Source organism: Trachemys scripta, chromosome 6 (genome assembly GCF_013100865.1).
Source record: "Trachemys scripta elegans isolate TJP31775 chromosome 6, CAS_Tse_1.0, whole genome shotgun sequence".
NCBI classification, from domain to species: domain Eukaryota; kingdom Metazoa; phylum Chordata; order Testudines; family Emydidae; genus Trachemys; species Trachemys scripta.
Window position 1 is genome coordinate 92,801,198 of NC_048303.1, and position 25,067 is coordinate 92,826,264.

At 41.6% G+C, this 25,067-nt stretch overlaps 1 protein-coding gene across 1 annotated transcript in view; it reads left to right on the forward strand.

Moving 5' to 3' along the window:
- Window positions 1-25,067, forward strand: part of GDA (guanine deaminase) — a 34,274-nt gene that overhangs the window by 2,302 nt on the left and 6,905 nt on the right. Inside the window, exons 2-5 of the mRNA XM_034774834.1 lie at window positions 9,472-9,560; window positions 11,366-11,537; window positions 13,888-13,975; window positions 23,364-23,469. Coding sequence (XP_034630725.1) covers window positions 9,472-9,560; window positions 11,366-11,537; window positions 13,888-13,975; window positions 23,364-23,469 — 455 coding nt within the window. The remainder of the gene's footprint in view (window positions 1-9,471; window positions 9,561-11,365; window positions 11,538-13,887; window positions 13,976-23,363; window positions 23,470-25,067) is intronic.

Below are 25,067 nucleotides of genomic sequence, written 5' to 3' on the forward strand. Positions count from 1 at the left end.
CTCTTCTTAACTTCAGAGGGCTCTGGCTAAAAAGTTAAATTTCTATACATCTGAGTGGCTGCCAACTAAAGACAATATAGTTGAGTGAGTGGTTAAAGAGTTTGCTTGATATATTTCAAAGTTAGTGAGTTCAGTACTTTAAACTTCTACGGTTATATTTTATTATTGCAGTGTCCACTGAATCACTATTTTCCCCACACATAGTGCCTGATTCTGTAGTTTTAATTCATGCAGAGCTCCCATTAGAATCAGTGAGAAGTTGATTGTGTAAAGACTGCAAGATTAGAAACTTGATTAGCCTTATCATTCGAATATATTCTATATATTTGGAAAATATTTCAATACTTTTGTTGAAGAATTAAAATAGAAGACTCTAAAATGGGATCGTTCAGACTCACAGAGCACATCAGGGGTTGTATGTAGGAATCTTACAGAGGTCACTGCAGGAAGAAGTGAGCCCTGGGGAAGAGATGAGAAGAAGAAGCTGGAAGTCATGAGACCCATGGGAAGAGACTCCCATGTAGAAGGGGAGGCTTGGAAGGCAGTAGAAAGATGATGGGGAGAAAGTTACAAAGGGGTGGTGAGAGTGGGGGCTTGGGTTGAGCAAGGTGGAAGCAGGAGGGCTGGCACGAGTGGAGCTGGGTAGGGCTTAGAGGGGAGGAGAAGTCTGACCCAGATGCAGGAAGCAGAAGGATGACAGTGGAGACTCTGAAGAAGTGAGTGATATGAACAGAACCACAGAGGAGAAAGGTGATTATAGCAGCGGCACTTTGGCTGAGCCAACTGGGAGCACATCTCAGTGGGGCCGGAGAGGAGGCAGTTGCAGGAGTCAAGAGGAGAGATGACTTAAGAAGGGAGTAGAATTTAGTTAGCGTGTGAGGAAGGGATGGAAAAACAGAGTATTCAATGGCAGCTTGGGTGTGGGCTTCATGAAGGTTGCATGCTGGGGAGATCCAGGATGGAGAGGCAGAGAAGGAGGGGATCAAGGCAGCAGGAATTGATGGTAATGAATCTTCTTTTCCTTTGCATCCAGTTGGCCTAGGTATGGTGGGAAGAGGAATTCACTGAGGCCTGTAAAGCTCTTCGAGATCTTTAGCTGGGTGGTGCTCTAGGAGGGCAGGGCATTTTGGTTCTGGGATAGAGAATAAGTTCCTGCCCCTCCCGCTCCCTACTGCAACAAGCAATTCTGGTGGCTCCTAAGCAATCACAAACTTTAGCCTGATGGGTCATGGCACTGCACATGCAATCAGTCCAAAATTTCCAGGGATGTTCAAGGCACCAATAGACAGAACCCTAATGATTTGGGTGAAAATCAGAAAACCATAAAAGATTGATTTCCATTGGTGAGAGAGGAAAAATCAGGCCCACAGAGTGCCTCTTTGGTGCTGAGCAAAGGTAATATCTGTGGTGCCCCTGCTGCGGCCTACACATATTGCAGGCAGCTGCTTAAGATGCTGCTCTCCCTCTTTGGGTGTACAACTCAGCTTCCATAAGCAGCGAAGTGTGCAACCCTGTAGAATGACTCCTTTGCATCAATGGGGGACACACCTAGCTTTGCCAGTGACATTGCACACTCAGAGGGTGGTGGCTGGGTGGTCTGGGTCACAGCCAGGGTCCTAATCTTCCTACATCCAGTCAATGCCCAGAAGTCAATGTTAGGGGAGGATACAGTACATCTTTTTTAGCCATGTCATTGCTGAAAACACTCCTCTCCCTGGAGGTATTAGCCTATCTGTCCCTGCACTATGCAAGCATAATGCTTCAGCTACTGCCATGCAGGCACTATAGCTCATTCCATCCTTGCACACTTCTAAGAGCCATAACTAAGCCCCAGAGCTGCGAGATCAGGCACACAAAAAGCACTCAAGCTCTGGAAACTCCACTGCTAAGGTTACTCCCGCAACATTAACTCATTTGTATTACATACTCTGTGTATTTAAAAAGTTATTAATAGTAAAAGTAATACATTAAGGTTTATAGTTAAGACTACTTCATCTATATAGCTGACTTTAGCATAGCTAGAGCAACTTTAATTTGTAATTTCTTAACCTTTGAATGTTTAGACTGACAACCTTCATATTTCAGTAAACATTATTTTGCATTTAAGTTCCTATGGTTTATTAAAAATAATTGGCTTGTGCAGTTCAGACATTTCTGCCTTCACCAGACGATCTTGTGAGTGCTGTTTTCTGCTATTTGTCTTGCGTAGCATACAAATGCTGCTAGTTTGACCATCTCAGCTTATCAGTTTGTTGAGCCAGCAAATGTTTTTCTAACCAATTGTTCTTTTAACAAGGTAGGCAAAGATGTGTAGTATGTTGATCTTTAAGTGGGCAGCTAACAATTTAATGGAATGTAATACTGTGCATGCTCAGTTGCACATTTTCAAATGTGTATTGCAATTAAACAGGATAGTGTGTTGTTTTATGATGGTTTTATTAGCATGAATTTAGAATGACTTTGCAGTAGTTATACAAGTCATCTAAAACAACTGCCAAAAAATCCACTTCTTTCTTACCATACCATCATATATTCTGTTTATTCCATATTTTACAGAGGTTTTAGAGTTTTTTCTTTTTTTTTTAAATGGTCCTAATTTTTTCATCTCCCTGCTCTCAGAGACTTGAAGGTCAGAAGGGATCATCATGATCCTCTAGTCTGACCTCCTGCACATTGCAGGCCACAGAACCTAGTCCATTAGGGTTACCATATTTTGAGTGTCCAAAAAGAGGACATTCCATGGGGCCCCGGCCCCGCCCCAGCCCCGCCCATGCCCCCGCCCCAACTCCACCCCTTCCCCAAAGTCCCCACCCCAACTCCGCCCCCTCCCCTGCTTCCCGCGAACATTTGATTCGCGGGAAGCCTGAAGCAGGCAGCAGGTAAGCTGGGGAGTGTGGAGGGAGGAGGCGCGGCCCAGTCTGGCCCCCCAACCGAGCGGCTCCAGCCTGGGTCGGCTCCTGGGGTGCCGGCCCCGGCCCGGCCCCCGGCCAAGCACCCCCGACCCCGGCCCGGCCCCCGGCCTAGCACTGCCGGCCCCTGGCCCAGCACCACCGACCCAGCACCGGCCCAGCACCGCCGGCCCCGGCCTGACCCCTGGCCCAGCGGCGCCAGCCCCTCCCTATTTTCCTGGAGGTTGCATGCTGGGGGAGATCCAGGATGGAGAGGCAGAGAAGGAAGGGATCAAGGCAGCAGGAATTGATGGTAATGAATCTTCTTTTCCTTTGCATCCAGTTGGCCTGGGTATGGTGGGAAGAGGAATTCGCTGAGGCCTGTTCGGCTTTTTGGGATTTCCCCCCCGGACGGGGATTTGAGGCCCAAAAAGCCGGACATGTCCGGGAAAATCTGGACGTAATGTAACCCTATAGTCCATCTACTCCTGTAATAGACTCCTAACCTCTGGCTGAGTTACTGAAATCCTCAAATCCTGGTTTAAAGACTTTAACGTACAGAGAATCCACCATTTACACGGGTTTAAACCTGCAAGTGACCCATGCTGCAGAGGAAGGTGAAAACCTTCCAGAGTCTCTACCAATCTGACCCATGGAAAATTCCTTTCTGATCCCAAGTATGGTGATCAGTGAGACCTTGATTTTTCTCACTATCATTAGTATAATTGTACAGACCGTGGAAGGCAAGAAAAATTATCACTTAAAATTTAAGATATTAAAAATAGTTTTTATATTTTGCTCTAAATTTTTTTCTAATGTTGTAATTTTAAAGTCTGATAATCTCATAATCGGATAGATAGAAGCATGAGAAAGGATGGAGTCTCAAGACCAAATACTAGCCCTGATGTTTTGCAAGATAATAGAATTTATGTATGCACTGACCAGGACTGAATATTATCCATATTGAGCCTTGGGCCAGTGAAATTTTGTGGAAAAATTCACATTTGGAAGAAAGAAGGAAACAATTTTATGGGCTTTTAATGAAACAAAACATAGTTGTCTGTTTTGGTTTTTAAAAGCCTCCTGGGACAGATAGATAAACAAGCAAAGTGCCAGTGACATATTTAAAGATACAAGTTCAATAGAGAATGCATGGTGATAAGGTATGGTATAAAGTTTTTCGTGGTATGAGTTTGGGATAGCTGCATTGCTCAGAATGATGGGTTACTCAGTAGTAACCATTGTTGTTCAAGAGTCAACTTAGTGTGTCCATACTCGTGGATGTGGCTTACACTCACAAAGTGTGGAAAGATAATTTTTTTAGAAGTGCCTTCTGTAATCTCTCTTCCTCTATTTCCTTTCTCCACACCATTATATTTTTATTAAAATTTCAACTATTCATATTTCCCATTAATAAAAATGATAGAAAAATCTAACCATTTTTCTACAACAAAGAGAAATGAGGCCCAAATCTGCTTCCACTGAGGTTAATGAGAGTTTAGGCATTAAACTCAAGGGAATCTGTATTACGCCCAGAAAGAGAAATATCCCAAACAAACCATACTTACATTTATAATATATAAAATCCAAGATGGGAAAAATTCAGCCATATAAAGATGGGATAATGACATTTGGTGCAAAGTGCATCTGCCAAGATGAAGCTTATTTAGCCTGGTTGAGGTAAAACAGATTCTGTAAATATCACCATAAATTGATAGTAATTTAATTAAACCATTAGATATGAACTTGCCTCGGTTGAATAATCATGTGATCTTATTGCTGTTGACCTTTTCCCCATCCCACCTCTTCTGTACGTTATACTGGTTTGTCCCTTTCTGTCTAAAGTTAGGCTCCAATCTTGCAAAGACTTACACACATGTTTAACTTTAAGCATGTGAATTGTCCTAATTGACTTCTGTGGGATTCAAATCTTTGTAGGATTGGGACCTCAGATTTGCAACCTCATCCGTGAAGTGCCAAGCCTGGTTTGGGTTGCTATATACATAATAAATAAAGATACTAATGACCATACTGAAATGCATTGGAATGTGACTGCAAACTTCAAACTAGTTATGAGCTGAAATAAATCATGTTTAAATTCATTTCTGATTGGTGACATAGCTTACTTAGAAAGGTTTATTCTCTAAGAAGGAAAAAAAGATATATAAATGACTTACCACCTCTATTCAGCAGTGAAGAGTCAGTTACTACTGTACTTCAGTATAATCAAATGGAAGTTTGGGCTTGTTTCTATTCTGATTTGTATTTACATATGAAGTAGTAGGTAGTGAAAAAGGTAGGCGTGTGCGATTTCAACTTATTGCTCCCATGAAATAAGAGCCTCACCTATAAACAAACCTGTAAAGCAATTTTCTCTCTTAGTTTCCCACACTGCAAAAGTTGGGTCCCAAATGCTTTAGGCTACCAGGAATTATTGGGTGAGTGATTGATGTGAAGAACTTCAATTCTGTTTTGAATGATACAGAATTGTATTAACTCATTCTATGTTTTTAATAACTTCAGAAAGACAAATGGTACTCACGAGTACTGCCAATCTCTTCTTGGTACCGATCAGAAGTACCATTGGTCTCGAGGTTCATCTGAAAATTCCATTTCTTTCTATTACAGTGCACTAGATTGAAACTGGGCACCAGTCCCCGTTTAGCATTCTATCATTGGTACAACCAATCCACCCTGGCCATCTGGGAGAACTAGTTCCAGATCATGTAACTGTACTTGGGTGGGAAAAAGGATTTTATCTGATTCCTTTGAAAATAAGTTTGAATTAATTTCCATGGTGCATTCACCTATTTGAACTGTTAGGAAGTAATTAAAAAATTCTCTTGAATCATAAAGTCCTTGGTTGATCTCTAGTTCTTTCGCAGACACAGAGGCCCTGATTTTCCAGTGTAATTGTTTGCACCAGTGCAAGAAGAGTGCAGTACATTACCATTTTGATATGGCAGCATTTTGCATCCACTTTCCATTGATGTCAATGACTGCACATGCAATGACTGCACAGTAATGAAAAATATGACCCAGCAACCATTATTAATTAGGTGTCAGTTGTTATACACAGGCACATAAAACTCAAAAACAAAGATACTTGATGGCTGTGTAGGTGATGCCTTGTGGGGAATCTACGTTTGTGTGAACAGCATGAGTCCACGTTTATGAATGTTCATTGACCTAGGTAGATTTTCAGGGGAAGTACTAGAACCCACCCTTACTCTGCTTTAATTTCATTCATGGTTCTAGACTAACCTTTCACGCAGCCCTATGTTATTGCCTAATTTTTCTGTCTTTAGGGACTGTATATTTCTGCTAGGATGAATTCTACATGACTGATTACAGTAAAGCTTTCTGTTGTTCCAGAACTGAATCATTTCAAAACATCTTGAGTAATGGTTTGCTATGAATAAAATACCCACTCCCATTCCATGGCAACAAGTCTGTTTCCAGCATTTGCCATCTGGTAGTTCATGTTTGTCTCTTACTTACTTTGTTCAGCAGCTAGCATTAGTCATTCCCCATCCATTTTTACTTCAGTATCTCTGTGACATTTTCTTTATTGCTCATCAGAAATTTCAGTAGGTCTGGACTATAAAACACCTGCAGATGTTCATCTGATTGAACTGACTGAACACACCAAACATGCTTTCAAAAAAGAGAGAGAGATGTTGTCTTATGTGAAGTGTCAATGGATTATTACACTTTTCTGATTGTTGTTAAATATTTATTTTATTGTAATGTCCTAAGGTTCCAGAGGCACGTAGTGAAAAATCTGCAGTCACACACTATTCAAAAATACGCAGGATTCTGAAAAAAAAAATCAGCTTTTTCAGTTAAAATCTTAGTTATCGTTTAAAAATGCTTAGATTTTCTCCAGGGAGACCCTTATTTATATCTTATAATAACCATGTATCCAGGTACCTCGCTGGTCCATGTTAAACCATGGGTGGGTTTTTTGCTGTTTTGTTGTCCTTGTCCTCCCTTTCCCTGCTCCATCTTATGTGTGTTTACATCGGTTGTTAAATCTTGTCTAAGGACTGATCAATGTACAGTTTTTGTACCACTATAACTATATACGTTTAGAAATTAGAATAGTTAATATTGTACAGCCCCCGAGTGTTGATGCAATTATGCCTGTATAAAGTTGCTTTAGCATTATATCTTATTCCCTTATATTTATGTTAGGCAATTCTTTTGACCCTTATGTTACTGGATACTGTAAATTTGAGTTCCAGTAAGGCCACCATAGAGCTGCCTCTTCTTTCGTATGGCATTTGAAGAGCAATGGGCTGGGATTATAATTGTATTTTAAGATTTGAAAGCCATTCTAATGCTTTTGGGGTAGCTAGGTGAATCCCCTTTGTACCACCACTGTAAGTGTGAATAAGGCAGTTGTCTGTGATGTGTTGCACGGTTTTTGTATTTCACCACAGTTACAATTTGGTGGTTCTTGGATTTTGTATTTGTGGAAGAAATAGCCACACCTTTCATGCATTGTCTGAATGCAGTTGAGTGCAGGCCCCTTCCTACAGGGAAGGCAGAATCAACGAGAATGGTGGGGAAGCTGTTGCACCAAACTGGTGCGCAGTACTCCACTGGTGACAAAACAAGAGCTTGTACTGACATTCGAAGTGTGCATGCTGTTGACAATAGGGGGTGCTACTACCCCTGAAATGGATCTTTACTGGCTCCCGGTGGAGCAGATTACTGTCATACCAGTGAAAAAGGTCCACAGTAATTATCTTCAATACACAGCATTTTATTGAGAAGAAATTACACACGCGGTAAAGGGTTATATTAAGTACATAACTCCTATGTTAGACATTAAGAGCTATACATTCCTCTTAATGAGTCTCTCTTTCACAAACACACAGAACCAGGCCCTGTGCTAGCCTCACACAGTTCCTGCTTGGCAAGCAGAGAAGGTGGTTACCAATTTCATAGATGGCTTCTTCCTGGTCTGTTCTTCTCAGCCCTCTGGTCTGTCTCAGATTCCCCTGAGGCAAGGCCTTGGTTGCCTTGAGACCCCTCTGGTTCACAGTCCTAGTCGAGCCCATGGAGCAGAGTTTTGGCTACTCTGTCTGGCAGTATTGCTTCTTCAACCGTCAATTAAGGAATCCCAACCACAGTAATTTACTTTGCTTGATTCTTATACTCTTTTTCCTCAAAGGAGTCACATGTCTTAAAAGCATGCCCAGTGGGCGTATTGTTACTAATTTTACCTAATTAGTGTTTTAGAAAGGGCTGGGGAGGGTGGTACCAAACGAAGCTCACCCCACTCTTACTCACTTATCAATCATTCACTCTGGTTCTTTATAAGGTCATTATAACCAGGTCGACCTGTGCTCCATGCTGGAACTTTATGCATGTAATATTTACTTTTGCACGGGCCCATATTTGCTGACCAATAGGTTCAATATTGATCATACATGCACACTTTGCTAGTTCTTTATCAAATATGCTTCTGCCTAAAGGGAACCTGCTCCCAGGATCTTCTACAGCCATTCACCCATGTTTAAGTCATGCCAAGTTACGCTCACACCATTCATTCAGTATGGCCACACCAGTTTAGCACCATCCCACACAGGCATCACATCCCCAGGATGTGTCAGCAAGCTTCTGAATGATGTTAACCCTTCTTTTTGGTGTTGTCAAGGTATTGGCAATAGCTCGGCATCCGATCGAGGGTAACTCCAAGGTACCATGGATTGTGGTCATGCAATAAAGGCAGACCACAAAAGTCCACTTTCAGTGGCACTTTGGCCTCGTGGCTGTTCAAGTGGAAGGCAGAGATGAGTGTTTTCAAAGGGTTTCAGTTGCCAAGCTTTGAAATACATCTGCAGCATCTGGAAGTCATTTTTCATAACTTTCTCTGCGGCCTTCAGAGAGGATGCTTGCGTTGCTAGCACAATATCATCTGCATAGATGAATTTACAGGATGATATGACTGCAGTGTTGCTGATATAGAGATTGAACAGTGCAGGCGCTAAAACGGATCTATAGAGCCAGGGCCGGCTCCAGGTTTTTTGCCGCCCCAAGCAAAAAAGAAAAAAAGAGAGGGGAGGGGGGGTGGAGTGCTGCCGCCGAAGGAAAAAAAAAGGGCCCGGAGTGCTGCCCCTTGAAAAGGACCGCCCCAAGCACATGCTTGGAATGCTGGTGCCTAGAGCTGGCCCTGTGTAGAGCTGTAAGCTGAGAAATCCACTACTACTAGCAGAATTGTTGTACACCAGCTGTTATGAAGTGTGAAGGTGGATGCTGGAACTATGCCAATCACATAGTGATGGACTTGTTATTGAGTGTAGATAGTGCCTGGATTCACTTCCCATAAGAAGTTGCAGCTACAAGGTGGGTTGGTTTGCTTAGTGGACTATGAGTAGGCATTTCAAAGTCAGACCTGGGAAATCAGGTAGAACAGATGTTTTAATACAAGCCCATTCCTGCTGTAAAGAAATATGCACTTAAAATCAGATGTTGTAAAATGATTACTGTTTTGTCATCATGTGATGTTAATGTTGTGTATATATTTAAATGCAATATTAAAACATTTAACTATTTTGTTTTTCTCCTTTAGATTGTGTTTTTGGAGCAAGCAGATCAGCAAGAGCAACTAGCTAAGAAGTGGGGTTTCAAGGCATCTGATATAAGAGAGCTTAGTAGTCAGTAGGTATTATATTTAAGTTCATTTAGTCATTTTGGCTTCAATTTGTTCCCTGGATGGCTGAAGTATTACATATGTATTTGCACTTATGGATCCAGACTCCATTCTGTCCTTTGTGGCTTTGCCTATGCAAGGTATTTTGGATTGGGCCCTAAATGTGGGCAGTGAATACGCTTTCGTGATTCCTTGAGTTGGGAGTTTAGCAATGAGTGAATTGTGGTAACTGATTCATAACTCTCAGATTGTAAAGCCATATTTAGGCTTGACAAATAACCTATACTTTTTGCATAACTGTAAACAATATTCTCTATCTTTTTTAGTAGTGTAAATTTACATTCTGTTATCCATTTTGTTGGCAGCAGACTGTGCCAGTTGATCCTGGTGGAAAACACAGCAGAGTTAATAAGTGGGGGTAGCACTTCACTTTAAAATTCTGGCTCAGCTGTCAGTTAGCATGATGTCTGTTTGCGTTAGCTACCTGTCTGATAAGACTGAGGTATAGATTTCAAAATATGACACATTTGTACATTTCACACTATTGAACAGTTGAGCAAATAACACATACAAACAAAATTCTGCCAATATTCATCCAAATTCAAAAATGAATTTTGATTCAACCATACTTGCAATTCTTGCGTTTTGCTTTGAGAACATTCAAATGGTCAATATTTATTATCAAAATAGTAATGAAAAACAAATTTGAAACAAAAATGCTTGAATATTTGGCAAATATGAATTTTGAGTTGTATACTTAATTGTAATATTCAAAATACATGCTGTGTAGGTTAGTTACATATGTCACCCAATCGGGGCAGAAACTGTAGCATGTGACTTATGGAACAAATTAACACAGAGCAAATTTCAAAAGTTTGAATATAAAATGTTCTTAATTAACAATGCACAAAATTCATATAGGAAAATTCATGAAGAAATTTGTGAATAATTTTGAACAAAAGTCAGAATTCATGGTTTATGATATTTCATAATCAGAAAAAATTCAGCAAATACATTATTATGGATGATTCACTCAGCTTCATTGCCAAATGCAATTTTTTAGAGATCTCATCACATTTGGAAGAAATATTTATAGCCATAGAAATTAGTTTCCAAGAAAATAACTTCAGAGTATGAGAATAAAAGTTTTGTGATACTACAAGAGGGAAAAATTATTATTTTCTACTATTTTAAAAATATTTGACATCATATTTACTTTTAATTCCTGATGGAGCCCATGACCCAGGGCTTCTGGTGCTGGAAGTCCACTCAGAGGGGTAGTTGTGGTGACACAAGGCCAGGGGCGGCTCCAGGCACCAGCGCAGCAAGCGTGTGCCTGGGGCGGCAAGCCGTGGGGGGCGGCCTGCTGGTTGCCATGAGGGTGGCAGTCAGGGGGCCTTTGGCAGCATGCCTGCGGGAGGTCCGCCGGTCCCGCGGTATCGGCGGCGGGTATGCCGAAGGCGCGGGACCGGTGGACCTCCCGCAGGCATGCCGCCGAATCTGCGTTACCAGTGGACCTCCCGTAGGCATGCCACCGAAGGCTGCCTGACTGTCTTGCTTGGGGCGGCAAAAAACATAGAGCCACCTCTGCACAAGGTAGTGTCCTAGAGTGCCTGATGCTGCACAAAGTAAAAGTATGTACTTCCTTAGTAGAAGTCTGTACTTTGGATGCTGAAGATCTGGGGTTCAAACCCGCAGACCACTCATGCTGTGGGCCATCATACAAACATGTTGTACAAAACAAAATCGTAAGTTATTCTTTAAGAGCAATTATTTAAAAATCCAAACTACTATGATTTTTTTTTTAAAACAGTGAATTCTTCATGCCAGGAATGGTTGATACACATATCCATGCACCTCAGTATGCATTTGCTGGAACAAGAGTAGACCTACCTCTTTTGGAATGGTTAAACACATATACATTTCCAACAGAAGCCAAATACGAAGATAATGATTTTGCTGAAGAAGTATACACCAGAGTTGTAGTAAGTACAGCAAATGTCTTCTGCGTACTATTATAAGGTAAAGTGCACATTAATGAACTATATCAGCTTTCAGAAGCTGACAGTACAACTCAAAAAAATTAAGGAACTATATTAAAATTTATATTATGAAAAATAGGAACTAAATAAATTGGGAATATTGTCATTGTTCAAGATTGTAAACCAAGATTATCTTTCTAATTCTGATGTCTAGGAGTGTGATTAGGTCTGTGTGAACCCAGCAAAGTTCAAGGTATTCTTAGCTTCTCTTTTTTAAGGTTTTAGTGGTTTGCAAAGCTGGTTCAAGTTTAGCAATCTAGTACAAGTATAATAACTACGATGTAGTTCCACTGAAATTGTAATATGAATGAAAAAGTAACTTATTGCACAAGTCTGTTACTTGAAAATACCAGCTTTATGGACTTTATCAATATGTGTTTCTCAGTGAAACAGCATTTAATCTATGATGCATCGCCTTTATTACAGAATGTATTTTACATTAAATGTGTAATTTGCTAAAAGTTAAGATACTTATGTGATGGGGACCAATATAAGAATTTAGATAGCCCTTTATATAATGTGCATCACCAAAATAGTTCCTACTTCAACAGTTGTAAAAGTCCATAAAAAGAATATTAAATAGTTGGGAAATTCTCAGTTAAGACCAAGTATAAATTAATTCAAATTATCCATAATGAATATATGTCTTTTTGCCTAGTTGCTTACATCAAAACTCATTTCATCACATGATAGGCAGCAATTAACATATATATATCACCTATCCTAGGCTCCAGGCACCTTTGCCAACATTTAAAAATGCAATCAACACAAGTAAAGCCAGTGACTGCTGCACAACCCCAAGCCAAAGAAGACTATCAACATCTACTTCAGGAAGATTATACCTAAATATAGTTTCTCTATGATCTTACTCAAATCTGAAAGATTAGATAGTATATTGTCAGCATCACACCTTGGTTTCTTGAGTAGAGACCTCACAGCAGCTTCCTTAAGAGATGCCTACTCCCTGAAGCAGATGTTGATAGTCTCCTATCTCCTAGCAGTTTACCATCGAGGGAGGACATGAATCCAAAGGATACGTTGTGGGATGAAGGGAACTATTACAGTTTTGAACTATTAAGTACAGTAACTCCTCTCTGAACATTGTAGTTATGTTCCTGAAAAATGCAACTTTAAGTGAAACAATGTTAAGCGAATCCAATTTCCCCATAAGAATTAATGTAAATGGGGGGGAGGGGTAGATTCCAGGGACCTTTTTTTCACTAGACAAAAGACTATATTATATATATGTATACACAGTATAAGTTTTAAACAAACAATTTAATACTGTACACAGCAATGATGATTGGCTGAGATGGTGGAGTCAGAGGGTGGAATATTTCCCAGGGAATGCCTTAGTGCTGAATGATGAACTAGCACTCGGCTGAGCCCTCAAGGTTTAACACGTTGTTAATGTAGCCTCACACTCTACAAGGCAGCACAAATGGAGGGAGGGGAGACAGCATGGCAGACAAGAGACAGAGACACACACCGTGTGTGTGTGAGAGAGAGAGATGCGCATTGCCCCTTTAAGTACGCTGACCCCATTCTAAGTACATTGCCTTTTTAAGTAGATCAGCAAGTTGAGACAGCAGCTGCTGCCTCCGTCTTCAGCCCAGTCATGTCACTCTCCCCCACCCCCCAGCTCTATGGAGATAGGGTAAGTGGGGGGTGGACAAGAGCAGGAGGGCGGGGGACACCCTGACATTAGCCCACCTCGTTCCTCCCCCAGCACAGCAAGTAGGAGGCTCCTGGGAGCAGCTGCAAGGCAGAGGGCAGGAGCAGCACATGGCAGTGTGGGGAGGGACAGTTGAACTGCTGGCAATTGATAGCCTGCTGGGCAGCTGCCACACAGGGAACTTAGGGGTGCGGGGAGCTGATGGGGGGGCTGCCGGTCCACCCTGGTTCCAAGCCCCCACCAACCAGCTGCAATGGGCTGCTCTTTCTGCAAATGGTGGACAAAGCAGGCGGCTGCCAAACAGCGTTATAAGGGATTATTGCGCAACTTTAAACGAGCATGTTCCCTAATTGATCAGCAACGTAACAACGTTAACCGGGATGACTTTAAGTGAGGAGTTACTGTATATCAGCCCATATCTGCCATAGTTTTTCCATTAAATACATTAAGAATCTGCTATAAAATTAGTGTTTTTTCACTCCTCACTTCTCTTTCAGTCCCAGTCAGTGCAAAATTCCCTAGAGCCATCTTGCAGATTAAAACCACTGATTGCATGTTTTGTCATTTGGGCAATGTGACACACTTTTCATACAACTCAAAACTGAATTCTTTTTATAGAGAAGAACGCTAAAGAATGGCACGACTACAGCATGCTACTTTGCAACAATTCACACAGCTGCTTCTTTGCTACTTGCTGAAATTATAGGTAAGACCATAAGAGTGAGTCTTAAGAGAGATTTCATCTGAATAGTTTGTTCAAATCAATGGAGCTATGCTGATTTACACCAGTTGAGAATCTGCCCCTCTATTTATTCTCTCCCTGAAATCCAACTATCCTCACTCAATTGTTCAGTCCCTTTCCCACTCATTCACTCCCATTTACCCTCTGCTCCATCAATTACCACCACTGCCACCCCATGTCCCAATAAACAATTGCAGCTCCCAAATCAACTGGTACGTTACATCACTCATCTCTTTATGTGGCTCTGCTGCTCCTGCTCTGTTGCTGCTTGGGTACTGGAAGATCCTATGCCTAAATGGCAGGAGAAATGGTCAATATCTTTGCTCCCTACCCCACTCAGGCATTGGGGTGGGGTCAGTGCCAAGATCTTCACTCACCCCTCAAGTCTGGAGAGAGGGAGCTGCACCAAGATCTTCTCTCCAATCCACAGGGAAAGCAATGTTGTCAACTCCCACTATGTTATTGCAAGGCTTGGGATAACTTGGAATCTTTATTAAATCCTCAGTTTCTGGAATTAAGTGAATTTTGTGAAAATCTCAGCTTTCATTTTTTAAAAAGTACGTTTCTAGCCCTGCTGCTTGTGGAGAAAACTTGAAGCGAATGAACCCTGAAGGCTAAGAAACCAAAAGACAGAAAAAAAGAACCCAATATTTGTTTATTTAAGTCTCATTGGGTTAAAAATATCGACTAGCTTTAAAACAATCTCGTGGGGGGGCTTAGGCTGTACTCATTATTTTTGAATGGCTGGGGATTTTCCCCTCCCCTGCAACTAGGCCTGGGGAAGGGGAGTTGAGGCAGGATCTTGATTCTTTCCCTTGGCTTAGCAGGGAGAGGGGTTTGTTGGGATCTTCACTCCCTCCTCCACCAAGTGAGAATGGTCAGTTTTGTCTCTTGGTGAACTGGCCTGGAGAGTCCAGTGGAGACGCGTGCCTCTTGGCTAAGGAGCTCCCATGCACAGGAGATACTGGTCAGGGCATATGTCTGCCACCAGGATGCCTACTGTTGGGGAAACCTCAGCTGGGGCAAAGGAGAAGTATTTGCCTGACTGCAGTTATTGGAATAAAAGTTTACAGATTCCAATGGTCTGTGAATAAATATTTTACTTCCTTGTTTTTGTAATGTTTTCATATTTTTTCTGTGAGGTGGCTTATTGCACAAAAGCACATTTTCAGTGTGCCCTCAAGCTAACTTCTGAAGTTACATCCATGCTTTTGCACACGCAAACAAAATCTAAGCTGGTTTGCACTTGCAAATGTTATATGAATGTGCAAATCAAATGTAGAATTGATTCTCTGTGCTTTTAAGACCCAGGACTGAAATGTCTTTGGGCGGACACTTTTGTATAGCACTTGCCCATACAATTATGGCGTCCCAAATGTTCAACTGACATGTGCAAGTCCTCTGATGTTGTTAATCTTCTGTTTTCATAAGGACCAAATTCGGCCTCAGTTCCAAATAAAAACAAATCAGAGTAGTGACTTATTTGAATTGAACACTTCAGACAGTATGATGGATTTGTTCTGATATAGTTTGCATGCAATAAATGTGGAATATACTCTTGGCTCTTTCCTCAACACCTAGGAACTTTAAGCATGTGAACTTTTGTGACCATGACCAACATGCTCCTAGTGGAATGACTGAAAGAGGCCATTACTATTAATTTTGCATAGATCTCCTTTCCTAATTATATAGTAGAGATCTCATGCAAATAGAACAAAATAATGTGAGCCAACAAAATTTTTGTTGGCAAGTGTGAAACCATATATGTTAAACTTTGCTGAATCAGGCCCTAACTGGCGAATCATCTGTACAAATGCCCTGTCTATATGTGCATTTATGGTAATTGCACATGCAAATATCAGCACACAATTGTATGCTCATTTTTGCATATGACTGTCCAACTTCCTTTACTCATTGCTATTTGGCCTTAATTAAAAGACTAATATAATTTTTCAGGAGCAATATAAAAGATAAGCCAGTGGAGTAACACAAGAGACTCATGTGGCCCACAATTTTATCTGATTATTCATTATTGTGTGGTATCTTAAGTTTGAGTGCCCCTGGACCTTATGCCTATATATTATAAAGGGGCCATAGACTTCAACCCAGTTATGAATTCTCTCATTTTGTTTTTAATTGAAAATGCCTCACAGTATGTAACAAGCCCTGTGCCCTGTCATGGCTGACCTTTTCAGAGATGATTAAATACTGCCATGTTTGAGGATGCAGATGCTGCATTTACTTTTATGTCATAGACAAACTCTATATTAAACCAAATATAGGATTTGTATGGTATTACTCTGTGAAAACATAAGTGCTCAAAATGACAAAGATGTAGAGGGTCTGCTTGATCTCATTATTACTTGATAAGCACCAACACTGTTTTCAGTACTGTACAAGTCACACAGAGACATGTCTTCTGCTTCTAAGAGTTTACAATCTAAGGCCCTAATTCAGCAGAGAACAGGCCATCCCTATTCAACCCAGCATTTAAGCACATGCTATATTTAGGCACATGATTACCTTCCATTGACTTCAATGGGACTTAAGCAGCTGCCTGAAGTTTAGTCTGTGATTAAGTGCTATGCTGAATAGGGATAGACTTAAGCACATGCTTAAATCCTTTCCTGAATGAGGGTCTAAATAGGCAAAGACTGAATGGGAACAGACCAATAGGAGACCAAGATGATTTTGCTGACTTAGGCCTGATCTACACTAGACAATTAAGTTGACTTTACTATGTCAGTCAGGGACATGAAAAATCCACACCCCTGAGTGGCATAGGTAAGCTGATCTAACCCCGAGTGTAGATGGCGTGAGATTGATGGAAGAATTCTGTCAACCTAGCTACCGCCTCTTCGGGAGATGGATTACTTTGAGGGGAAGGGTTCTCCCCTCAGCGTAGGTAGTGTCTACAGTGAGGCACTATAGTGGTGCAGCTGTGTCGCTATAGCATTTCAAGTGTCAACAAGCCCTTAGAGTGCCATCTGCCTCATGGAAGTAGTGAGTTTTTGAACGGTTAGGAAGGGCCATTTGGGTTGGGATTTGAACAAGAGCTGCTTTAATAGTGATCATGGCTGCAAAAACAAACTGCAAATACCAAAGGACAGAACCAGAACTGTGGCTGCCATATTTGGCTATTCATTTCTAAGTGACATCATAGATGAATAGCAGATAGCACCAATTTGGTCAATAATGTACAGGTATCACTTAAGCGTAATAACACTAGGGACATTTCTAGTCATCATTATCATAATCTTGTTCATCACTATGATCTCTTGCCAGAGTGTGTGCGTTACCACAGTCTTCATTGACATGGCAAGTACACAGTTCTATGCAGGGAGGATTGTTCGGACTCCAGACGTGGCTGATTGTGCAGCAGCCCCCACTGGTAACGGCACAAATAAGGTCTTATAGAGGCTCAAAGATCATTGGGCCTTAGAAGAATATAGAAAGTAGTTCACAGTCTAAATTTTTTCTATTCATGTTGTGTTGGTGACCCAATATCTGATTTGCCTGTGTGCAAAGACATCCAAATCTTTGTTTGCCAGGATACGTGTTTGTCCTCATGTGGTGGGAGTTTGTCCTTTTCAGCAGCTCGATTGAAGCACTAGCATTTCAGGTCACTGTGGATCTTCTTTTCTTTCTCGCTCTTGTCATACAGCACTACTCCCTACTTCCTTATTACAGCAATTGCAGCTTGTCCATCACTCTGTCCTGATTTGGCAAGATCTCAGAAGCAGTGAGCTCCTTTCATTTTGACATTAAACACAATTCTCCTCCTCCCCCAATACCAAATAAGGATGACAAAGAAGTGTACTGCAGGAAGTCTGTTGTAGAAGTCAGGAGTGAGTGTGTCACAAATTGCATGCACAAGTATGAAGTGATGCTTGTCAGTTGTGCTGGTAATGATGCCTGGTTCAAGACACATGTTATCTATGTGTTCCATTTTTGGAAAGTAGTGACCTGGAAGGAATAAAACATGTCAGGTGACCTAATAATCACTATGGTTCCTTTGACACCATGAGACCCAAAAGCCATATTGGCACATATAATATGCAGAAGCATCCTTGTGTCCACTGCCAGTTGAGTGCTGTAAAAGTCTTGGGCTTCTTCAGCACTTCTACTGGTGATGGACTTTGCTATTTCACCACTGGAAAAGCCTCCAGCAAAGAGAAGTGTTTTTGTTGGGTATGCTCCTACACTCTCAGGTGCATTTTTGAACTAAATATTCACAAAGGAATTTTACAAGTGACTGCTTGTTGGATGCCATGTTTAGAAACTTTTTCCATGGAGGCACAGGGCATCTACCACTGACCTGGTATTTCTTATATCCAAACTTAGATCCTGTCTGGCGCTGTCTTCCTCTGCAGTTTTCACTGAGTTACTGTTGTCTGAGGGAAGTAGGGCTTTATATCTTTGTAGCAGCACAGACAGAAGAATCACCTTGTAGTTAGACAGTGATCTTATGTACATCTCTCCCATTAGCTGATAAATTCAGTGCCATAAGAGAACTATTGTTGCTGTATAATTAGATGATTTTGCTTTAAGATTCATTTTACTTAAGTAGGAAGAAAAGCACGTTGAGTGATAAACTGCATCCTTAGCAAACAAGTCTTCCACAGATATTCTGCAGAACATGTCATCATCTCATTTTTGAAGTGCTGCCTCCCTTAGATTGCTCTCTCAACTGTTTCAATTGTATGAAGTTTGTTTTTCCTTAAGCAAACAATGCAACAGGATCAATCGCTGGAGGACAGGCTTGCTCTGATGGCTATAGAAGCAGATGAACATGATGCTTTCTGATCAGATTCAGCGTCTGTTTCCCCCCACCCCCTGGGTTCAATTCTGACATGTGCCAAATACGAATTGCTTATGTATTTCTGAAAGCAGCCCCTGTGACAGAGTCTTGGTGATGCAGCATCTAAACTAGAAAACTCATTCAGTAGCTGCCAATACAATTCATGTCTCCTGGTTTCTGCTGTCAGAATTCTGTCTAGCACTGGTGGCTTTTGATGGTTTTTCATTCTTTTGATTTTCTTGACAAACAACACATTTTTCAGAGTTTATGGGGGGTCTTTTCTCTTTGCTCTATGCTTTTAAGGGGCTTGTATCCCTTGTGTCTTCATATACTGTAATTCCCTTGTAGAGGTAGAATTCCCAAAGTATATTGTTAGCATTACCACCACCATTGCTAAATTAGATACAAATTAGATCTATATGAATCAAATTATACCATAGAATTTCTATGGTTAGAAATCCCAAGCTTGAATAATAGGAATATAGTAGTAGAAATATACTGCAGACCATCTGACCAGGATAGCGATGGTGAAATGCTCTGGGAGATTAGAGTGGCTATAAAAATAGAAAACTCAATAATAAGGAAGATTTCAACTAACTTTATATTGACTAGGCACATGTCATCTCAAGATGGGATGCAGAGACAAAGTTTCTAGACCCCATTAAAGACTGCTTCTTGGAGCAATAATCATGGAACACTCAAGGGGAGAGGCAATTCTTGATTTAGTCCTACATGGAGCATAGGATCTGGTTCAGAGGTGAATATAGCTGAACGGCTCAGTAACAGGTGACCATAAAATAATTAAATTTAACATCCTTATTGAGGAGGGGCGGAAACCAAACAAACCTTCCACAATAGCATTTCATTTCAGAAAGGAGAACTACACCAAAATGAGGAAGCTAGTTAAATGGAAATTAAAAGGAACAGTCACAAGAGTGAAATGCCTGCAAGCTGCATGGAAGCCTTTTTAAAAACAGCATAATAGAGGCTCGAATTAAATTAAAAAATAGAGGACCAAAACAATGCCACTATGGGTAAAAGAGGCAGCTAGAGGCAAAAAGGCATCCTTTAAAAATTGGAAGTCAAATTCTACTGAGGAAATAGAAAAAGAAGCATAAACTTTGGCAAGTCAAGTGTAAAAGAGTAATTAGACAAGACAAAAAAGAATTTGAACAGCAACTAGGCAAAGATTAAAAAACAAACAGCAAAAACTCTTTTAAGTACAGCAGAAGCAGGAAGCCTGCCAAACAATCATTGGGGCCATTGGATGATCGAGGTGCTAAAGAAGCACTCAAGGAAGACAGTGCATTTGAGGAGAAGCTAAATGAATTCTTTGCATCAGTCTTTACTGCAGAGGCTGTGAAGGAGATTCCCACACCTGAGCCATTCTTTTTAGGTGACAAATCTGAGAAATTGTCCCAGACTGAGGTGTCAGTAGAGGATTTTTTTGGAACAAATTGTTTTACAGTAATAAGTCACCATAAACAGATGGTATTTACCCAAGAGTTCTGAAGGAACTTGTAAGCTGGCATGGCTGCCCCTCCGCTTCTGCCTCTGAGGGAGACCACACCTCCTCCTTAGTCTGCTAGAGTCTTTTCCAAGCAAAGGAAAAAAGGGGGGAATTACTGGTTTTCAAGGGGCCCCGGCCTTCAAAAAGGGCAGGGCTGTAAACAGACTGGACTTTGGTCTGCAGTCAGGCAGAGCTGTAGCAGTTTATTCACCCCACCTTTAAGCAGGGATCTGGCAGGAGTGAGCGCCAAACACAGTCTATGGGGCTCATGTAGGTATGCCCAAGGAGCGCAGGCCTCGTGGGCTAAGGACAGGAGAGTACTGCAACCCTAGGGGTTGGGTGGCAGGGGGGATGCGGGCCCACCCAACTGCACCGCGTCCTAGCCCAGGGCCCTAACAGTGGCAGAATGGTCTGCAACTGGGTCAGCGGGGAATCCACCCACAACATGATGAGCGTGTTTCCAGCATCACCATAGCCAGATGGTAGTGTGGCTTTCCTGGGCTGCTCCCTATTCTCCCCATCAGTCTCCCCAAGATATTCTGCCAAGTCGTAGCAGCTCCTCGGCATTGGGGGAGACAGAGCTCTCTGGAAGCTCAAGCTGGTCCTCATGGCAGCAGCGGTTCTCCCTGGCTTCCGACTCCAGCAGCGGGGAAGAAGCATGTGTCTCCTTCGGCAGCTCCCTCCGGAATGAGTTGCTGGGCTGGCCTTTTATATTTCCCCTTCCTGTCCCACCCCCTGCTTCTAGCGTGCAGGGTGTGGCCCTCCTGGTTCCACCCACCAGGTGGCTTGCGGCATCCCTCCACTTCTGCCTGTGAGGAAGGCCACACTTCCTCGCTACAGAACTCAAATATGAAATTGCATAACTATTAACTGTGGTATGTAACCTATCATTTAAATTGGCTTCTGTGCCAGATGACTGAAGGATCCCTAATGTGATGCCAATTTTTTTTTAAAAGGCTCCAGAGGTGATCCTGGCAATTACAGGCAAATAAACCTAATTTCAGTACTAGGCAAATTAGTTGAAACCATAATAAAGAACAGAATTATCAGATTTGTTGGTGAAGAGTCAACATGGCTTTTGTAAAGGGAAAATCATGCCTCACCAATCTACTAGAATTCTTTGAGAGGGTCAAAAACATGTGGGCAAGGGTGATCCAGTGGATACAGTGTACTTGGACTTTCAGAAAGCCTTTGACAAGGTCCCTCACCAAAGGCTCTTAAGCAAACTAAGCTGTCAAGTGATAAGAGGGAAGATCTTTTTCTGGATCAGAAACTAATTAAAAGACAAGAACCAAAAGGATAGGAATAAATAGTTAGTTGTCAGAATGGAGAGAGGTAAATAGTGGTGTCCCCAAGGGGTCTGTAGTGGGACCAGTGCTGCTCAACATATTCATAAATTATCTGGAAAAAAAGGTAAACAGTGAGGTGGCAAAATTTGCAGATGATACAAAATTACTCAAGATAGTTACATCCAAAGTAGACTACAAAGGGATCTCAGTACACTGAGTGACTGGGCAACAAAATGGCAGATAAAATTAAGTGTTGATAAATGCAAAGTAATGCACATTGGAAAACATAATCACAACTATACATACATAATTGGATCAAAATTAGCTGTTACCACTGAAGAAAGATCTTGAAATCATTATGGATAGTTCTCTGAAAACATCTGCTCAATCTGCAGTTAATAGTCAAAAAAGCTAACATTAGGAACCATTAGGGAAGCGATAGATAATAAGACAGAAAATATCATAATGCCACTATATAAATCCATGTTATGCCCACATCTTAAATACTGTGTGCAGTTCTGCGGTGGGGGTCCAGGATCCATATGCGGACCACAATGATAAATAAGTTGAGAACCACTGTGCTAGTATATTGCAAAATTGCATATTGCAGATGCCAAACAACTTCATCGTTTCTGGCAAAAAACCCAATGCTTGCCCATGCAAAAACACCAAAAGGTCTTTTAATGTATTGTCATTTGGTAGCTTTGACCTATAATTTTAGCACCTTAATCTGCTGTTTAATTTAAACAGAAAAACTGTAGTCGTAGTCATGCTGCAGCGTTTCTGGAACTATGCAAATATGACATGCTCTCATTCTCATTGTTTCACCTCACCTACAACACCACTGGACAGTTCCACATTATACCTCTTCTAAATGTACATAAAATAAGCTTTCAAATGATATGTAATATGGATAGGGGGTACGTTAACTTCCAATAATATGGCCCTCTGGAGAATTGCCACATGCCTATGAAGACAGGAACAGTGTGTTCACTAATGACTAGATTCTGCCCAGCTCTTTTGGACGTGTGCTGCAGTGGTTGTGCAGCACTGGTGTGTTCCATGGAAGATCCAGGCAGAATTGCAGTCCCTCCCCAATACCTAATGGATGCATAGTGCCCCAAAAGCAGTGCTTAGTTTTTGCCAGGGCTGAGCCCTGGCACCTTTAGGCTTGGCAATTCCTAGCCCTGGCACCTCTGGGCTTGCTGCACCAGTTATTAATATAAAAAAATTGCTTGAGCCCGAGCATCTCTTTCATTACAAATTAAGCACTGCACAAAAGGGACAGGAAGGTGGGCTCTGACTTCCAACTGACCCGTGCAGTCAGATGGCACACAGGAAGGAGCAGGCTGCATGCCACAAAAGGGTGTGGTGGCATGCATGCTCCCCCTGTGGTTGGGGAATTCTGGGAGGCAGTTTGCCTGCCAGTGCTCTTCCTTCAGCAGTTTTGCACTCTGGACTATGTGTAACTGGCACGATCTAGCCCTTATTTATAATGTTTTCAGTAGCGAGTACTAGGGTAATGTTCAGAGTGTCCATTTAAATCTCTGTTGCTCATTACTTTCTCAAAATATTTTCCTTCTGGGCTAAAAAGTCTCAGTCTAAAGAGGAAGAAAAGAACATTGCCCTGTTCACTTTTAAATGAAGTTATCTGGGCCAGAATTTGTTACTCTGGTTTTAAGTGCAGGTCTTGCTAGCAGTTTGTTTGGAAAACAACTAATTTTGAGTTTTATTCTGTTATACATTTCACAGATAAATTTGGTCAGCGAGCATTTGTTGGAAAAGTTTGCATGGATATCAATGAAATTGTTCCAGAATACAAGGAAACCACTGATGAATCTCTCAAGGAGACGGAAAGGTAAAATGATTATACTGATAGTATTAGCTTTAGAAATTGTATTTTAATAAAAGTGAAAAAGGACAGGAAGGCTAGTTAATGATTAAGCCTAAAACTTTAAGGTGTAGGAAGGAAGTAATTTTTATTCATCCTTTTAAAATAAAAAAGTCTGATTCTCCTCTCACATGAGTTTTCCACTAATGCAACAAAATCTGCGTCAGTAGAATATCTCCTAATTTACAACAGTGTAAGTGGGAGAAGAATCTGGTCCATACAGTGTACATGTGTGAATTTGTGACGTGCATCCGACGTAGTGGGCATTCACCCATGAAAGCTTATGCTCCAATACATCTGTTAGTCTTAAAGGTGCCACAGGACTCTCTGTTGCTGAGTACACATGCTTCTTTTAATGACTCTTCTGAAAAGTCTGAGGTTTAACATGAAGGACCTGATACAACAATGAATTAGACTGGGCACTAGATTGGTGTATGGATGCATGCTGATCTGGGAGCCATTTTGTGAGGTCACTACCCTGCAAGAACTTGAGCACTTGTGTAATTTTACCTATGTGAGTAGTCACACAAATGCTTAAGTGTTTGCAGGATCAGGACCATATTGGGAATACAGGATAAGGTAACATACGGCAATCTAAATATTTTATGGAGTGAGTTTGGAATTCCCACATTACTTATAAAAAGAAGAACAGGAGTACTTGTGGCACCTTAGAGACTAACAAATTTATTAGAGCATAAGCTTTCGTGGACTACAGCCCACTTCTTCGGATGCATATAGAATGGCTCCCTGTTTGCTGTATAGGATGCTGATCAGGTGGTTTCGCAGTTTCTTTGAGAGTGTGTGACACAGTCTCTCAGCATAGTCTGTGTGATATGTAGATTGTAATGGATTTTTTACCTTTAGTCCTTTTGGTATGTCGTCCATCTGCTTGCATTTGGAAAGGAAGATGGTGTCGGTCTGTATCTGTACGAGTTTTTTCATGAGGTTGATGGATTTCCATTCCATACGGCTAAATGCATTCTATATGCATCCGAAGAAGTGGGCTGTAGTCCACGAAAGCTTATGCTCTAATAAATTTGTTAGTCTCTAAGGTGCCACAAGTACTCCTGTTCTTCTTTTTGCGGATACAGACTAACACGGCTGTTACTCTGAAACCTCACATTACTTATGTAGGTTATCCCAAGTGAATGCTAGTAAAATCTTGTTACCACTACAAGTTATCATGGATTTCTTTAATGGCATATATTTAAAGAAGAGGTAGTTTTTTTAAAAAAAGGTTTAAAGATTATTAGTGTTATACTAATGTTTTTTTCCCTTGGCTGTTCACCCAGGTTTCCTTAGTACCAACTCCCAGCACTACAGGCATTAGAGCAGTGGTTCTCAACTTATTTATCATTATGAGCTGCATATGCAGCCCACACCGTGTTACCTGGGCTGCAGGGGCTGAATGGTAGGTCAGTGGCAGCCTGGCCCCCGACCCTCACTGTGTGGGGCTGGGGGGCTTCCCGCCCCAGATCCCAGACCCCCACCACATGGGGCCAGCTGGCTGCCCCGGACCCCCAACCCCGCAGCTTCCCCAGGCCCCCGACCCCACGGGGCCGGCT